We start from the raw sequence: 14,756 nt of genomic DNA on the forward strand, positions 1-14,756 counted from the left end.
CGGATCGGGCCGAGGGGAACCAAACGGGGGAGGCAAAGCCGGGCAAGCCCAAATCTTCCGGGCCGCTCGGACGTCCCGTCGCTCCCTGACGGGTCCCGCACGCCGGGCTGGGCGGCCCCGCAACGACTCTTGCCTCGAGACCCCGGGCTTCACTGGTAAGCGTCCCGGAGGAGAGGGCAACAACAAATACTTCCTTTTGTTGCTAGGAAACAGGAAATGTGCATCCCTTAAAGCGTCCCCCCTGCCTGGTTAGACGGGAATAGACTTCCGGTGCCGCTTTTTCTCTTTGGCAGGCAAGGGGTCCTTTCCAAAGCTTCTCCCACCCCACCCCTCCCCCGCCGCCTAAAAAAATCGTAATTTTTTTTTTAATTTAAACGCGTGTTTCGGGTGAACATCTTCAACTCTCCCGTTCTCGTCTCGGGAAGCCTATGAGGAAAACCTTCGCGGAGGAGGGAGGACTTAGCGCGGAGACCTGTTTTGGTTAGAACGGAAGTGCCGAAACGAGCATGGAGCGTTCTAAGGCTTTCTATCTCTACGTGTACCACCTTATTGTCTTGTTTCCGGTCTAAGGTGGAACGACTTGTCTGTTCTCCCAAAGGTGTGTAGCGATTTCGCCATAGAGATTCAAAGGGTAGAGCGGGGTTGAAAATCTGCACCTACACAGGATACTGAACAATAGAAACGTGTCAACGTTCTTAGAAGACCCGTGTTTTTGTTTTTTTTGTTTTTAAAATTAAAGAATCGCCTCTTCTGAAGTGTTGCAAATATATAGGGCCGTGCTCTATGTCCCTGACTTGGCTGGACTATATCTCAACTGGACCGTATAGCATCATAGTGCCGCGATTCACATTTTCGTTCTCTCCTTAGCGAAAGGAGAGCCTTGACTTCAGAACTGTTCGCCTCTCAGCGGCTCCCGAGCAGAAACGAATCGCAGGAAGCCCTCCGGGCGTCATTCCCTACTTCTTGCGGTGGAAAAGAACAGCAGCAACAAAAGCAAAGCTCGTGAAAGTAGCTGGTTTACTGCAGGCGAAGAAGTCCTGTGTTGCATTGTGCTCTAGCTTGTCAGAACTGGCTCCGCTCCTCACTCATGTCTCTGGGACTTCTTCCCGTTCCACACGTTGATCACTGCAGATGTTAGCAAGTTAGCACATTTGGGATGGGAGACCACGCGGAAATCTTGGAACGATGGGGAAATCGGAAAGACAAAAATCACCCTGGGAAGATGTCTTTGGAGATTCTTAGTCATCCAGGTCATAGTTGTCTCAAAGGTGCTTTTTCAAAAGGCAACCGGACTGGGTTTTTTTGCCCCCCTCTTTGAGGAAGAAGAACAAAACATTTCGTTTCTCATCCAAGAATCAGTTCATCAACCGATGAAGTTTCTTGGAGGAGAAGCAAAACGTTTTGATCTTCTTCCTCAAAGATTAAAAAAAAAAAAACCCAGTCCGGTTGCCTTTTGAAAAGGCATCTTTGAGACACCCTGGGAAGAAGACAGCGGCGAGCCGCTTCCCTATTGCCGGAAGCGGCCGGGCCTCGTCCATGAAGCCAAGAGGAGAAAGAGCACTTTGGGCTGCCAGAAAGCAAAAGGCAAACCCCTCTTGGAAAATAAGGGGCTCCTTGGTGCTTTCTGGGCTTGGTTGTTTTCTTGCAGACGTTTCCTTATCCAAAACTAGGTAACACCATCAGGGCTAGCCTCCTGAACATGCCATACCCCATTACCTCCCCTCTGGTGCATGCTCCAAACCGTTCCCCGGAGTGGCTTGGCCGCACTTCCGCCTGGTGCAACGCCTGCCCGCTTCCCTCCAGGGAAATACCACACTTCCTGCCTGCCCCTCGCCTCCCCCCCCTTCTAATCCAACGAGAAGAGCGTCGAGGTCTCCTCCCTTCGTCTCAAAGGCAGCCGCTGCCTTTGCAGCCGACGGGGGGGGGGGGCAGAGGAAGAGGAGGAGGAAGAGTAGATGCCTGTAGTTCCAGTTCATTGCTGCTGGACAACCTCCCCCTTCCCCCGCACGCGCTCCGCCCCGCGCCTCCATTTCCTCTCCTTCCTCCGCGGTCCTAGCGCTCGGCTACGTCGAGCCGCAGAGAAAGGGGAGAGCCCCTCTAGACAAAGGGAGCCAGCAGGTAAGGCGGGGGCCGGGGCGAAGGGGACCCGCCGCGGGGGCTGGGCTTTGCTTCGCCGCGGGGGCTCCGGCTCGGCTTCTCTCCCTCCCTCTCGCTGGAAGGACGAGGACCCCGAGGCTGCTCCCGATGCGGAGCCCTGATGCCGGTCCCTCTCCCCGCCTGGCAGGTCGCTGTCCCTTGGTCCTAAAGCCAGCCATTTTGCCGCTCGGACGGCCAAGAGCGGCCGCTTTGCTGTGGATGCAAAGAGCCGCCGCTGTTGGCATCGCCGCCTTGGCCCACCGCCTGCTGGGAGGAGGAGGCGGCGGCAGAAAGCCCAGCGGGTGCGAGCGGCTGGCCTTCCGTCTCCCGTCGGGGGGGTCCCTCGGTCCTAGAGACAGCCATTTTGCAAAAGGGTCTCCGGCTGGCGGCGGCCGGCCCCACCGAGCATCTCTCCGTGTGTGTGTGTTTGTGTTTGTCTCTCTCTCTCTGCCACGCCGCAGTTGCGGGCGCGGATGGCGGGCATCGGTTCTGGAGGGCCATTCGATCCTGGCCGAGAAAAGCCGGCCAGATCGGTACCCGCGTCGGCCTTCCAGCGCTCGGAGTTCTGCTGCTGCTGCTGCTGGCTGGCCGAGCTAGTTAATTAGTTGCCCTTTTGGAAACGATGTTGCCGCAGCCTTGCTTCCCCGGTTGGATTGCAGACTTTCTCCCTGCGGGGATGGGAGCGAGAGGGGGAGGGGGGAGGCGATTCCTAAACACGCGGACACAAAAGCGTGCAAGCGATCCAGACGCATGCCCTTTGTCCCTTCGGGTTGTTTCAGGAAAAAGTAGCTGCAGTAGGATGCTCAGCTCATCCCCACCCCCCCTTTGCCAGGGAATGGGCAGGAGCAGGACCTTTATGATAGTGGCACCCCTGGCATGGAATAGTCTCCCAAGAGAGGTACCTGCACCTGCTTTGTCTTTAAATCAGTGTGTCTCAGCCTTGAGCATTTTAAGTTATGTGGACATCAACTCCCAGAATTCCCCAGCCACCCATGTCCCAAAGGTGCTTTTTTCCAAAAGGCAACGGGACTTTGTTTTTTCCTTGGAGGCATTTCACTTCTCATCCAAGAAGCTTCTTCAGCTCTGACCAAATGGTGGAAGGATTTATATTCCTCCCCTGTTTGGTCAGATCTGAAGAAGCTTCTTGGATGAGAAGCGAAATGTCTTCAAAGAAAAAATAAAGTGCTTTTGGGAAAAAGCACTTTTGGGACAACTATGACCTGGATGACTGAGAATCTCCATAGACATCCATCTAGCCATGCTGACCAGGGAATTCTGGGAGCTGAAGTTCACACATCTTCAAAAGTTCTCAAGATCGAGAAACACTGTTTTAGACAATCGAAAAAGGCTGCCCCAAGAGTGGATTGTCTTTCTAGTGGCTCTTTTAAAAAATGGTTTTAAGAATTGTTGGTCTATGGCAGGGGTAGGCAACCTTGACTCTTTTATAATTCATGGCTGACTCAGGAATTCTGGGAGTTGAAGTCCACGAGTCATGAAAGCCAAGGTTGCCTACCCTGGTCCATGGAGTGTTTTTATTTATTTGTGCTTTTATGACTCCTGTGCAAAGTGCTTCGGGCTTTTCTGAGAGAAAGGAAGGTATAGAAAAGGTAAATAAATAGAGGAGACAGGAAATTACAGAAAAGCTCTTCAGACCTCTTTGCTGATAAAGAGAAAGGGTTTGCTCTATTCCCCCCCCCCCAAAAAAAGACTGACCTTGATTCTAAATTGCTGATTATTCTAGGACTGACCTTTTGTCCACTCTCTGCTTTCCATCTGCTGAAGAATAATGCTACAATCTACTTTTTAAAAAACCTGTCTAATCTCACATTGTATAAAATAGACGCCACTCCAATACATTAATCTGCATTGAATAACCACGGAAAGTGTAATCAAATGGAACTCTCTATATATACATCTTAGTTTAGGGAAACTCAGTTTTTTCCCTCTTAAATCAGGAAGAGTGCTTCTCCCTCAAATGGGCTGGACAAGTGAAACAGGAATGGTGCCTGATAAATAGACAGTTGAGATTTAGATCTTATTATCTTAGATCCATTTAGATCTTACAAGGCCCAAGCAGTCTGGACATGATGGAAGTCATAGTCCAACCGAACTGAGGGGCACCAGAGTGTTAAAGTGTTGCAGACTGAAAAGCAATGATGGTATGCAGTTTTGGGTTGTTGGGAGTTGTACTCCATGTTCTGGACCAGTGAAGAAAGCTGGCTTGGAACTTCTTAATGCAATAAACCCTGAGCTTGGAAATCCGCAGATGTGATTATCAAGGATTCCTACAGTTTCAACCTGCTTCTCTTTTTCTTTCCTTCATCCGTTCCTTGAAATGATCTGATTGTTATTCTAGATCTGATAGTGTAGCTGTAGATATTCCATCTTCCACAACTGTTTCTTATCTTTTGTTTCCTCCCCTCCGTCCCTCCCTCCCTCCTTCTCATTCACACCTCCCTCCCTCCTTCCTTTCTTCCTCCCTTCCTTCCCTCCCTCCCTCTGGGATTGGACCATGATTTCAGGGCAAGCACAGATGAATTTGTCTGAGAGGGGAACATCCTGAACTGCCCTGCGAGAATGTCTGCTGATTTTGCTGCTCAAATTGTGCTGGCGTGTGCTCACTGTCTAGGCACCCCACAGCAAGGGTGGGCAGCCCTGGACTTCTCCTGCCTAGCCTTGTTTTTTCAGCCCCCAGATCACTCCCTCATTGTCGACCACAAAGATAACAATTGGCAGCAGAAGACTGGAATAACTGTTGAGCTGTTAATTTTTCCAGAATTTAAAAAAAGAAACAGAAATAAGTGTGCTAAATCTTCAGTAGGTTTGTCTCCTATTTTACCTTTCTAAAAGAAAGAAGAAACACCCATCCTTCTAATGCCATGACATCATTGCCAAGCTCCCTGCTAGAGCAGGGGTGGTCGGTCTGTCTGTCTGTCTGTCTGTCTCTCTCTCTCTCTCTCTCTCTCTCTCTCTCTCTCTCTCTTTCTCTTTCTCTTCTGTTGGTCACCAGTCAAGGTGTGCTTGGCCTCAGAGGCACTCTTGCATGGTCTTTTGCCTAGTATTCTGCGTGGTGGCGTGGTGGTTAGAATGCAGTACTGCCAGCTGACTGCAGTTTGATAGTTCGATTCTCACTGGCTCAAGGTTGATTCAGCCTTCCATCCTTCTGAGGTCGGTAAAATGAGGACCCAGATTGTTGGGGAGCAATATGGTGACTCTGTAAAGCACTGTGAAGCAGTGCTATTGCTATTCCTACACATGCATCTGGGGGTACCTTTAAACCCTGGGCAAACCTTTCTTTTGCAGGCTGTTATTTATTTTAGTCTTTTGTCCCAGTAGCCAACAGTTCTGCGTTGTTTTTGCACCTGCCATCTTTTTCTGAGAGCCTCTAAAGCTCCAGGTTTTGAGTTCTTCGGTGCTAAATGAAAGGGAGCTTGTGAATAATTGCAATTTTGCTTGGCAAATTCCGGGCACTCCATTTTCAAGAGATTTGCAATTTTATTTTATCTTCCTCCAAAATCCTCTGTCTCCTGTAATTCTAGCTCTGTATCTGCCTCTGATGGCCTTCCTTTTCCTCGCCCTTCCCTTCTCTCTCCAGATCCTGAATCCAGCCATTTTGCAAAGAGCAGGCAATTAATTCCCCCACCATCTGTTCTGGCAGAGTGAAGGAAACAAGCAATCTTTTCTGCCCGTTCCCTTCATCCCTGAGGTGCAGATGCTGACTTCTTACATTACAGACTCTTTCTTTAAAAAAAAAAAATATATCTGATTCTGGAATACAAAGTAGACTTGTGTACCTTTCCCTCCTGCTTTATTTTGGTCAGTTACACACTCCTTACACACAAAATTTCGTATAGCTTCTTGCAGCTCGTAAAAATTGTGATGCCATATGCACACCCTATGTCAGTGGTGGCGAACCTATGGCACGCGTGCCAGAAGTGGCACTCAGAGCCCTCTCTGTGGACACACACACCATGCCGTGGAGATGGCAACTGTCCCTCTTCAACCAGGCGCCTGCTAACTTGCCGAGGTCCCAAGTGGCCAGGTGTATCCCAGCATGGCTGGTTTCCCTCCCCCCCCCCCGTTCCCATCCCTCCTGGCCTCGCATGCTCTCCTTTTCCCGGGCACAACCCACTGGATCACCTCCTCAGCTGTCGGCCGGCCATCCAGCTCAGAGGCAGCTTCTCTGAACTGCTGCGGGCGGGCTGCGGACCCCCAAAGTGCGCCGGTCGAGGGGTCAGCAGGCTGTGGTTACTGACAGACACTGTCGGCCCCCATGCGCTCACTGGCCTCTATGTGGGGGAGCCGATGGTGTCAGGGAGCAGCCGCCCCGACCTCTGCCTCGCCTTGTCTTGCGACAATGGCACCTCCACCCTGCCTCGCCTCCCCTCACCCTGCAGGACGAGCCTCCTGCCCACCGCCCCACCTGCCAGAGACCCCCTGGATCTCCCCCAACCCTGCCCCGCCCCCACAGGCATCCCTCCCCACGAGCAACATCGAGGTGACCATCCCCACCTCGGCCACACCCACCCAGTCTGCCATGACCACCACAGCCACGCCCACCCAGTGGGCCACACCCGGGAATAAATAAGTGGGTTTTGGGTTGCAGTTTGGGCACTCAGTCTCTAAAAGGTTCGCCATCACTGCCCTACGTAATCGGCATATAAGCTACAGAATAGATGTCACTCCCACTAAAGCCCTGCCGAAGGGATTCCAGCTTTTCCAATCTTGCACCTGGCCGTTATGTTGGATTATAATCCCCCATTGTGCTCATTCTGCACAGCCTGTAAAAGCCAGCAGGAGGGAGTGAGGGAAGCAGGGGAGGGGAGGAAAAAGAGAAAAAAAATAGCTATGGATCGCCAGGTATGTTGGGTCATACAAAAGAGCCATCCCCTTCCTGGTTATGTCTGTTTCTGTGTCTTAATTTGTTTCTCTTTCAAAGCTCTGTCCCTTCGAAAGACGCAGATCCTAACTACATCAATAACACACACACACACCCCAGTTTTGGTGGCACAAGGTTTCTCAAAAGCGGAGGTGAAAATAGAAACATGGGACCTCTCATTCGTTCCAGTTTCCACTCCTAAATATTTTCCCTGCAGGCCCCACAATCCTCCAATATTCTACTGATAAAATGTAATCACTTCGCCACCAAATTCCAGGGATTTTAAAGAATGAAAATGGGAACAGTTCGCTTCCTAGAAGCTTACCAACTCATCCCTAGCCATACAATCTCCAGCCTCCCAAATAGCCCAGAATTAGGCAAAACAGGGCAAAAAAAAAGGAGCCAATTTAGTCTAATGGTTAAGGCACCAGGCCTCAAAGCCAGAAATTAGTAGTTACGTCCCACCTTAGCCAGGAAAGCCAGCTGGGTGACTTTGGGCCAGTCAGTCTCTCTCAGCCCAGCCCACCTCACAGGATTATTGTTGTGGGAGAAAGAGAAGGAGGAGGAGGAGGAGGAAAGAGTAGTGTGTGTGTTTGCCACTTAGAGTTATTTGTAAAAATAATAAAGAACAGAGTACAAACCAAACCAAGAAAATGGTTGCAGTCTTCCAGTGACATCACCGCCTTTCTTCCTGTTCATCCTCCAGGTTGTTTAGGGTGGGAGTTATGCTCCCCAATTTTGAGGAAGTTGCTAACCCCGTTAGAACTATAGATTTACTCACCACCCTCACCCAAAACTGGTCAGGGCTGTCTTTGCTCTTCCAGGAATGATTTAATGAAGCTCTCCTACGTATCTGCTTCTCTCTATTCCCACTCAAAGTTTCCCATCACATATGGCTCAGCTTCGCTCGTGTGTTCAGGTTTAAAAAGCAGATGCTGTCTCTCTGAGATTGATTGAAAGTGAAAGGATTTTTTTTCCTGCTGTCTTCCAGAATGTCTTTGGGGCTGGATCTAGAATTTTTTAGCTCAGCCCCATCGGGCTGGCTGAGTTTGAACTGAACGTACTCAGCGGTTAGTAAAAACAAAAGCCAATTCCAATAAATGGATAGGCTTTTTCAGACAGGAGAAAAAGGAAGCGCCTAAATGGGTCAGTTTGCCACCCAGATGGTACCTGAAGATAATAATAATAATATAATAATAATAAAGTTGGAAGGGACCTTGGAGGTCATCTAGTCCAACCCCTTGCTCAGGCAGGTAACCCTATACCATTTTGGACAAATGGCTGTCCAGTCTCTTCTTAAAAACTTCCAGTGTTGGAGCATTCACCGCTTCTGGAGGCAGGTTATTCCACTGGTTAATTGTTCTAACTTTCAGGAAGTTTTTCCTTAGTTCTAGGTTGCTTCTCTCCTTGACTAGTTTCCATCTGTTGCTTCTTTTCCTGCCTTCAGGCGCTTTGGAGAATAGCTTGTTCTAACTACACAGCCCCTGAGATATTGGAACACTGCTATCATGTCCCCCCTTGTCCTTCTCTTCATTAAATTAGACATACCCAATTCCAGCAACCATTCCTTATATGTTTTAGCCTCAAGTCCCCTAATCGTCTTTGTTGGTCTTCTCTGTACTCTTTCTAGAGCAGACATGTCAAACACAAGGCCCTGGAATCAGGGAACGGCCCCCTCTGCCTTGGCCCTGGCCCAGGCCGGCCGGTAGCCTATGTACAATTTTGTGGTGCCCATCTATGCTGAAATATATTCAGTCTGAGCTCCAGAAGGCTGTCTGGAAACAGTGAGGAACCAGCCCCTGCCGCGTCGGCACCACCCCTGGGTGCATGCTGGGGAGGTGTCACCCATTGTGAAGAATGAAGAAATGCACCATCGCCTGGAAGTGGCCAGCAAATGGGCTCGCCTACTTCACATATCCGGCTTGATGGGCTCTGCCCTGGTCCCACTCCTTTCTGCCAGAGACCCTCAGATCTGTCCCACTCCTGCCCAGGCCCCCATCAGCACCCTTGACGCGAATGATGTAGAGTTGGCCATGCCTATCCAGTAGGCCACACCTACTCTATCCACACCCACCCAGTAGGCCGCACCCACCTGCCCCCCTCCGAGGGCAACCACAATGCTGATGCGGCACTCAATGAAATTAAATTTGACACCCCTGTTCTAGAGTCTCAACATCTTTTTTACATCATGGTGACCCAGATAGTACCCAGTATCTGTTGACAGATTTCTAAGTGGTAAACAGTTTATTTATTTATTTATTTAACTTATATAACTTTAAGTGCAAGCACTCTCTAAGCGGTGTACACCAGTAAGCAATGTATATATATATTTACATTGCCCCCAACAATCTGGGTCCTCATTTTACCTTCCTCGAAAGGATGGAAGGCTGAGTCAACCTTGAGCCGGTGAGATTTGAACCGCTGACCTGCTGAACACAGTCAGCTAAAGTGACCTGCAGTACTGCACTTAACTGCTGCGCCACCTCTTTACATCCAATTTTTGGCTTACATACTCAGTCCCTGAATCAGGAAACTGAAATTTAGCTGAGCAAAAACTCAGGTTTTTTTTTAAAAAAAACAAGTCTGACTTTCTGAAAATTCTCTATAGTTGAAAATATTCATAATTTTGGATATTTGGTGCTTCTCTTCTCTTTGGGCTTGCAGGCCTACGGGGGTTTTCTTTCTTACCCTTACTGGATCACTGTGCCACTTGTTCAAAATCTCACCACTGGGTGTAATTGGTTGCAAATTTGTTATTGTTTTTTAAAAAATATCTTGCTTTTGATCATATCTGTCCTCCAGGAAATGGCACTAGGTTTTCTCACCTTTTCCCCTTGTTGCAATCTAAAGAGAAGCTTGCATGAAGAGCTCATGAACAGTCCAAAGGTAAATCTCGCAGTTCAGGAGGGTTTGAAGTGAGATCAATGCTTGGTCCAGAACAGGGGTCTTGAAAACTTGGCCATTTTATGACTTTTGGACTTCAACTCCCAGAATTCCTCAGCCAGGCATGCATGCCTGGCTGAGGAATTCTGGGAGTTGAAGTCCACCAGTCATAAAAGGGCCAGGCTTCAAGACCCCTGGTGCAGAAGATGAGCAAGCTTTGGCCATATTTTTCTGGCTGAAGTCCATATAGCAATAGTGGTAGGCATAATTAAGAGGGAAATGAAAATATCCCATGGACACTGGTTACTGTAGTTTCCGTTTCCGCACTACAGGTAGTCCTTGACTTATAAACAGAATTAAGCCTGCAATTAAATCATTCTGGTGGTTAAGTGGGTTGTCTAGTGACCCACAATTTTACAACCTTTTTTGCGGTGATTGTTAAACAGCAGTCATTAAACGAAGGGAGCGGTCGTAAAGCGAACCTATTCATTATGGATGTTTTTACTGGAAACGAAAAGTAAATGCTGGTTTCTGACAAAAACATAAATCGCAGTCATGTGACCAGTTTTGCTGAGCACTCCCAAATATGGTCACGTGACTGCAAGGGTGCGCCTGTTGGAACTTCATATCTGGGTCACAAATACCTTTTTTTTTTTAGGTTAGTCATAACTTTTGATTGCTAAGCAACCGGTCATAAATTGAGGATTACCTGCACAACAGTTTAGTGACTGTTTAAAGTGATGGCACTGAAAAAAAGAGACATGTGACCGTTTTTCACATTTACGACCGTTGCAGCATCGCCAGGGTCATGTGATCAAAATTCAGACCCTTGGCCATTGATTCACATTTATGACGGTCGCTGTGTCCCGGGGGTCGTGTGATTCCCTTTTGCGACCTGCTGACAAGCAAAGTCAATGGGGAAGCCAGATTCGCTTAACAACCATATTACTAACTTCACAACTGCAGTGGTTCACTTAACAACTGTGGCAAGAAAAGTTGTAAAGATGGGGCAAAATTCAACAATAACAGAAATGTTAGGGCTCAATTGTGGTCGTAAGATGAGGACTGCCCCCATTTTGGTGTATTATCTGGACATTTTGTCACTGAAGGAAAGTGTCAACAGAGTTCGGTCACAAACCACACAAATTAACTGGGAGGCTACATGCCACCCCACCTGTCCCTGTCTCACCTTTATCTATAAACCCTGTAAAGAGACAATTTGTAAAGGCGATGCCCATGTGTATTTCAGGCAGCATCCTCTGGAAAGATGGCCGAAGCAGAAGAAGGAGACGTTAGCGTGGAAGTGAAGCTAGAGGAGGAGGAGGAAGAAGAGGAGGAGGAGGAGGAGGAAGAAGAACCTGGCTACATCCAATCTGGGCGACGGTACAGGTGCCTGACCTGTAGCAAGACTTTCCCTAGCGTGCCACGGGTGTTGCGTCATTTAAAGTCCCACGCGGCTGGTATTGTGGATGGCGTAGCTGTCAAATTCGCATGTCCTAATTGCAGGAAAGAGTTTCCTGACCGGGCTCAACTTCGCAAGCACCAGCTCAGCCACCAAACGGAGCGCCCGTACCAATGCCAGCTTTGTGCCAAGGCTTACAAAACTGCCCCCGAGCTGCGGAACCACGGGCGTAGCCACAGTGGCGAGAAGCCCTTTGTTTGCCACGAGTGCGGCAAAGCGTTCATGCAGCCTGTTTGCCTGCGAGTCCACATGGCCCGGCACACTGGAGACCTGCCCTTCCGCTGCCAGCAGTGCCACAAGGGGTACGGCACTCTTTCCAAGCTGAAGATCCACCAGCGTTCTCATACGGGCGAGAAGCCATACTCCTGCGGTGAATGCAGCAAGCGCTTCGCCGACCCCTCGGTGTTCCGGAAGCACCGCCGGACCCACGCTGGCCTCCGCCCCTACCAGTGTGAGGTGTGCCACAAGACATACGCTGAGCTGAAGGATCTCAAGAATCATGAGCGCTCCCACACTGGTGAACGCCCCTTCTTGTGCCAGGATTGTGGAAAGGCCTTTTCCCGGTCCTCATCGCTGGCCTGCCACCAGCGCATCCATGCGGCCCACAAGCCCTATCGCTGCAACCTTTGCGGGAAAGGCTTCACCCAGCTGTCCTCCTTCCAGAGCCACCAGCGGACCCACTCTGGCGAGAAGCCTTTTCTCTGCCCACAGTGCGGACGGATGTTCAGCGACCCCTCCAGCTTTCGCAGGCATCAGCGAGCCCACCAGGGCCTCAAGCCCTACGCCTGCGACAAGTGTGGGAAGGCCTTCCGCCAACCGGCTGACCTGGCCATGCACCAGCGCATCCACACAGGCGAGAGGCCCCACAAGTGTTCGCAGTGCGACAAGAGCTTTGTGGCTTCATGGGACCTCAAGCGCCACCTGCTGGTGCACTCCGGCCAGCGCCCTCACCAGTGCGGGGAGTGCGGCAAGAGCTTTGCTGAGCGGGCCAGCCTTACCAAACACTACCGTGTACACTCGGGAGAGCGGCCGTTCAAGTGTGGCCGCTGCGGCAAGGCCTTTGTGGTGTCGTCCAGCCTCCGGAAGCACGAACGCACCCACGGCAACGAGAATAGTGATGACAAGACCACCCCTGTGGGCAACCAGGACCCATTCCTCAGTGACCCATCGGCCATTGTGGTCGCCACCGTGGTGCCTGCCTGTGGGGAGTGTGGGGAGGTCTTTGCCTCCACCCAGGAACTACGTCGCCACGAACGCCTGCTGCACCCTGGCCTGCGCCCGTTTCCATGCCCAGAATGTGGCAAAGGCTTCTCGGACCGGGCCGGCCTGCGCAAGCACGAGCGGATCCACTCGGGGGTCCGTCCCCACGCCTGTCCCCACTGCTCTAAAGCCTTCCTGGGAGCCTCGGACCTACGCAAGCACCTCAAGACCCATGCAGCCCTAGAGAACAGGAGCACCGAGGACACCATGGTGACTGCCACTATCATGACCTACGAATCCCTCCTCCCTGCTCATCTCCATCCCCATGACGACGGGACGGAGATTGACAAGGACTCTCCCTCGGATTGTCTGCCTGACCCCCTCACAGAACCCTCGTAAGCTCCGCCTCCCTCCCGCCCTGCCTGTGATTGGGCGGAAAGAAGCCAGCTCAGCTGCTTAAAAGCCCTTGGCGTACTTTGATGATTGCCTCGTCGATGTGATGTGTGGACCACGCTCTTCCTAGGCCTCCCGTCCAGCATGGCTCTCCAGCATTTCTTTCCAAGCAGGGCTTGGCGTACTTTGTCACTGGCTGTGTGCGGTTGCCTTTTCTCCCACCCTCCATTGTTGCCCACACTAGATGTTCACTTGCTTGCCCGGTGGGGAATTAAATGTGCCTGGTGTGTGTGTGTGTGTGTGTGTGTGTGTGTGTGTGTTAAACCAGACTCATGCTTTTGAAATTTTGCTCAGCAAAAGGGGCCTGCATCTTATGAGATCACACACGTGTGCATGTGAAGAGGTGTGTTTTTACTGTTTGTAAGGTGATATGCATTCATCTTATGAGGCGTTTCTGCCACTGCTAGGAACTGCTGGTGGTTTTTAAATGAAAAGAAAAAAGAAAAAGAAAACCCTCCAGGTCTTTTTAAGGGCACGAAGAATTAAATTGAGAAAATTAAGGAAGGAAGCAAAAAACAATGATTTTTTTCTTCCTGGAGAGTTTTTATAAATTATCCAAGGGTTTCCTTGCTTGATTAAAATAAATGGCTTGCTTTTTTTTAAAAAAAAGGGGGGGGGAAATTGACTTAGACTGCATGTGGGAGGTGCAAAGTTTTGGGCGTGGGGAACAGAATCCTTATATTATCCTTATCTCACCTATTGAAATTTATCTTGCTTATTGAATTTTATTTCAAGTTTTTATTTTATTCCTGTATTTATTATATTTCTTCACGATTGCAATCAGAAGCCTCTCAGCAATAAAGGCTCTTTGACTGCTGAGGAGAGGGTTTGAAAATCTTCCTGTTTTCTTCTCCCACTACACTTCCAAAAAAAAAAAAAACCCTTGCAGTCTTGGTCCTCCAACCATCCACTGATGTCCACAAAGTCTCTGAAATCTGATTGGCTGGCCTGCAGCGATGTCAGAGTGCAAAGCAGCCCACCAGCGTCTTTTCTGAGTGAAGATATATTTATTACGGTGAACAGGGTTTAAACCATCCATAGGATTCTCGGGAAGAGATTCTGAGAGGCAGAGAAACAGAATAGTAGAACGAAGAGACCAGAAGAAGAAGGCAATGTGTAGGCCAGATGTTAGGAATGGGTGACTTTCCAGGTGTTGTTGAACCATCACCAGCAGCCATAGGCCTTGTTGAACCTTCCATCACCAGCAGCCATGCTAACTGTGGCTAAGAAAAGCCAGAAGAAAGGAAAAAGGGAGAAATGAAATTAAAACAAATTTCCTTGTTGGCCCAGAAGACAATCATCCTCTAAAGCAGGGGTCTTCAAACTTGGCCCTTTTGTGACTTGTGGATTTCAGCTTCTTGCTGAGGAATTCTGGGAGCTGAAGTCCACAAATCATAAAAGGGCCAAGTTTGCAGACCCCTGCGCTAAAGGGAGTCTTCTCAAAAAGGGATTTTATAGAGATAGCTTTAATTTCAACTCTTGATCAGAAGAGTTGCTGGAGGATTTCTGGTTGGGAGGTGTCCATATTTGTTCAACTGGGGGAAAGTAATGGTAGAAGATGGGCTAGGTAGTCCAGTACAAAATGTGAAAATCAACAGCTGGTTGACATGAGGAGAACCAAGGAGCAAGTTATGAGGAGTAATGATAGAAGATGGGCTAGGTAGTCCAGTATAAAATGTGAGAATCAACAGCTGATCGACATGAGGAGGAGCCAAGGGCAAAAGATAAGGAAACAAAAAGAAT

At 49.6% G+C, this 14,756-nt stretch overlaps 2 protein-coding genes across 5 annotated transcripts in view; both read left to right on the forward strand.

Moving 5' to 3' along the window:
• The first annotated feature begins 1,989 nt into the window (after positions 1–1,989).
• ZNF668 (zinc finger protein 668) lies at positions 1,990–13,835 on the forward strand. 4 transcript variants are annotated; one of them, XM_039330399.1, is made up of 3 exons: positions 2,065–2,118; positions 9,818–9,901; positions 11,148–13,835. In XM_039330399.1, the coding sequence occupies exons 2-3, from the start codon at positions 9,821–9,823 to the stop codon at positions 12,957–12,959; spliced, it is 1,893 nt and encodes a 630-aa protein (XP_039186333.1). In that variant the 5' UTR covers positions 2,065–2,118; positions 9,818–9,820; the 3' UTR covers positions 12,960–13,835. The 4 variants fall into 4 exon arrangements, with proteins under 4 accessions (XP_039186335.1, XP_039186333.1, XP_039186334.1 ...); XM_039330401.1 differs by lacking the exon at positions 9,818–9,901 and having other exon boundaries at positions 1,990–2,118; XM_039330400.1 differs by lacking the exons at positions 2,065–2,118; positions 9,818–9,901 and adding an exon at positions 2,147–2,284.
• The window catches only part of LOC120302270 (perforin-1-like), a 32,187-nt gene continuing 19,515 nt past the window's right edge, over positions 2,085–14,756 (forward strand). Inside the window, exon 1 of the mRNA XM_039330403.1 lies at positions 2,085–2,118. The gene's annotated coding sequence lies outside the window, so the exon portion shown is untranslated. The remainder of the gene's footprint in view (positions 2,119–14,756) is intronic.

The sequence above is a fragment of the Crotalus tigris genome, unplaced genomic scaffold, assembly GCF_016545835.1.
Source record: "Crotalus tigris isolate CLP2741 ecotype Arizona unplaced genomic scaffold, ASM1654583v1 scf7180000024427.8105951120:4207309, whole genome shotgun sequence".
In the NCBI taxonomy this organism is placed as follows: domain Eukaryota; kingdom Metazoa; phylum Chordata; class Lepidosauria; order Squamata; family Viperidae; genus Crotalus; species Crotalus tigris.

What these genes read in the sequence shown, in the direction of transcription:
- ZNF668 (XM_039330398.1), top strand. Translation starts at nt 2,356, where the DNA reads ATGCAAAGAGCCGCCGCTGTTGGCATCGCCGCCTTGGCCCACCGCCTG. An exon ending in CCCACCGAGCATCTCTCCGT is followed by an intron (nt 2,554 to 11,147) that starts GTGTGTGTGTTT and finishes TGTGTATTTCAG; the next exon opens with GCAGCATCCTCTGGAAAGAT.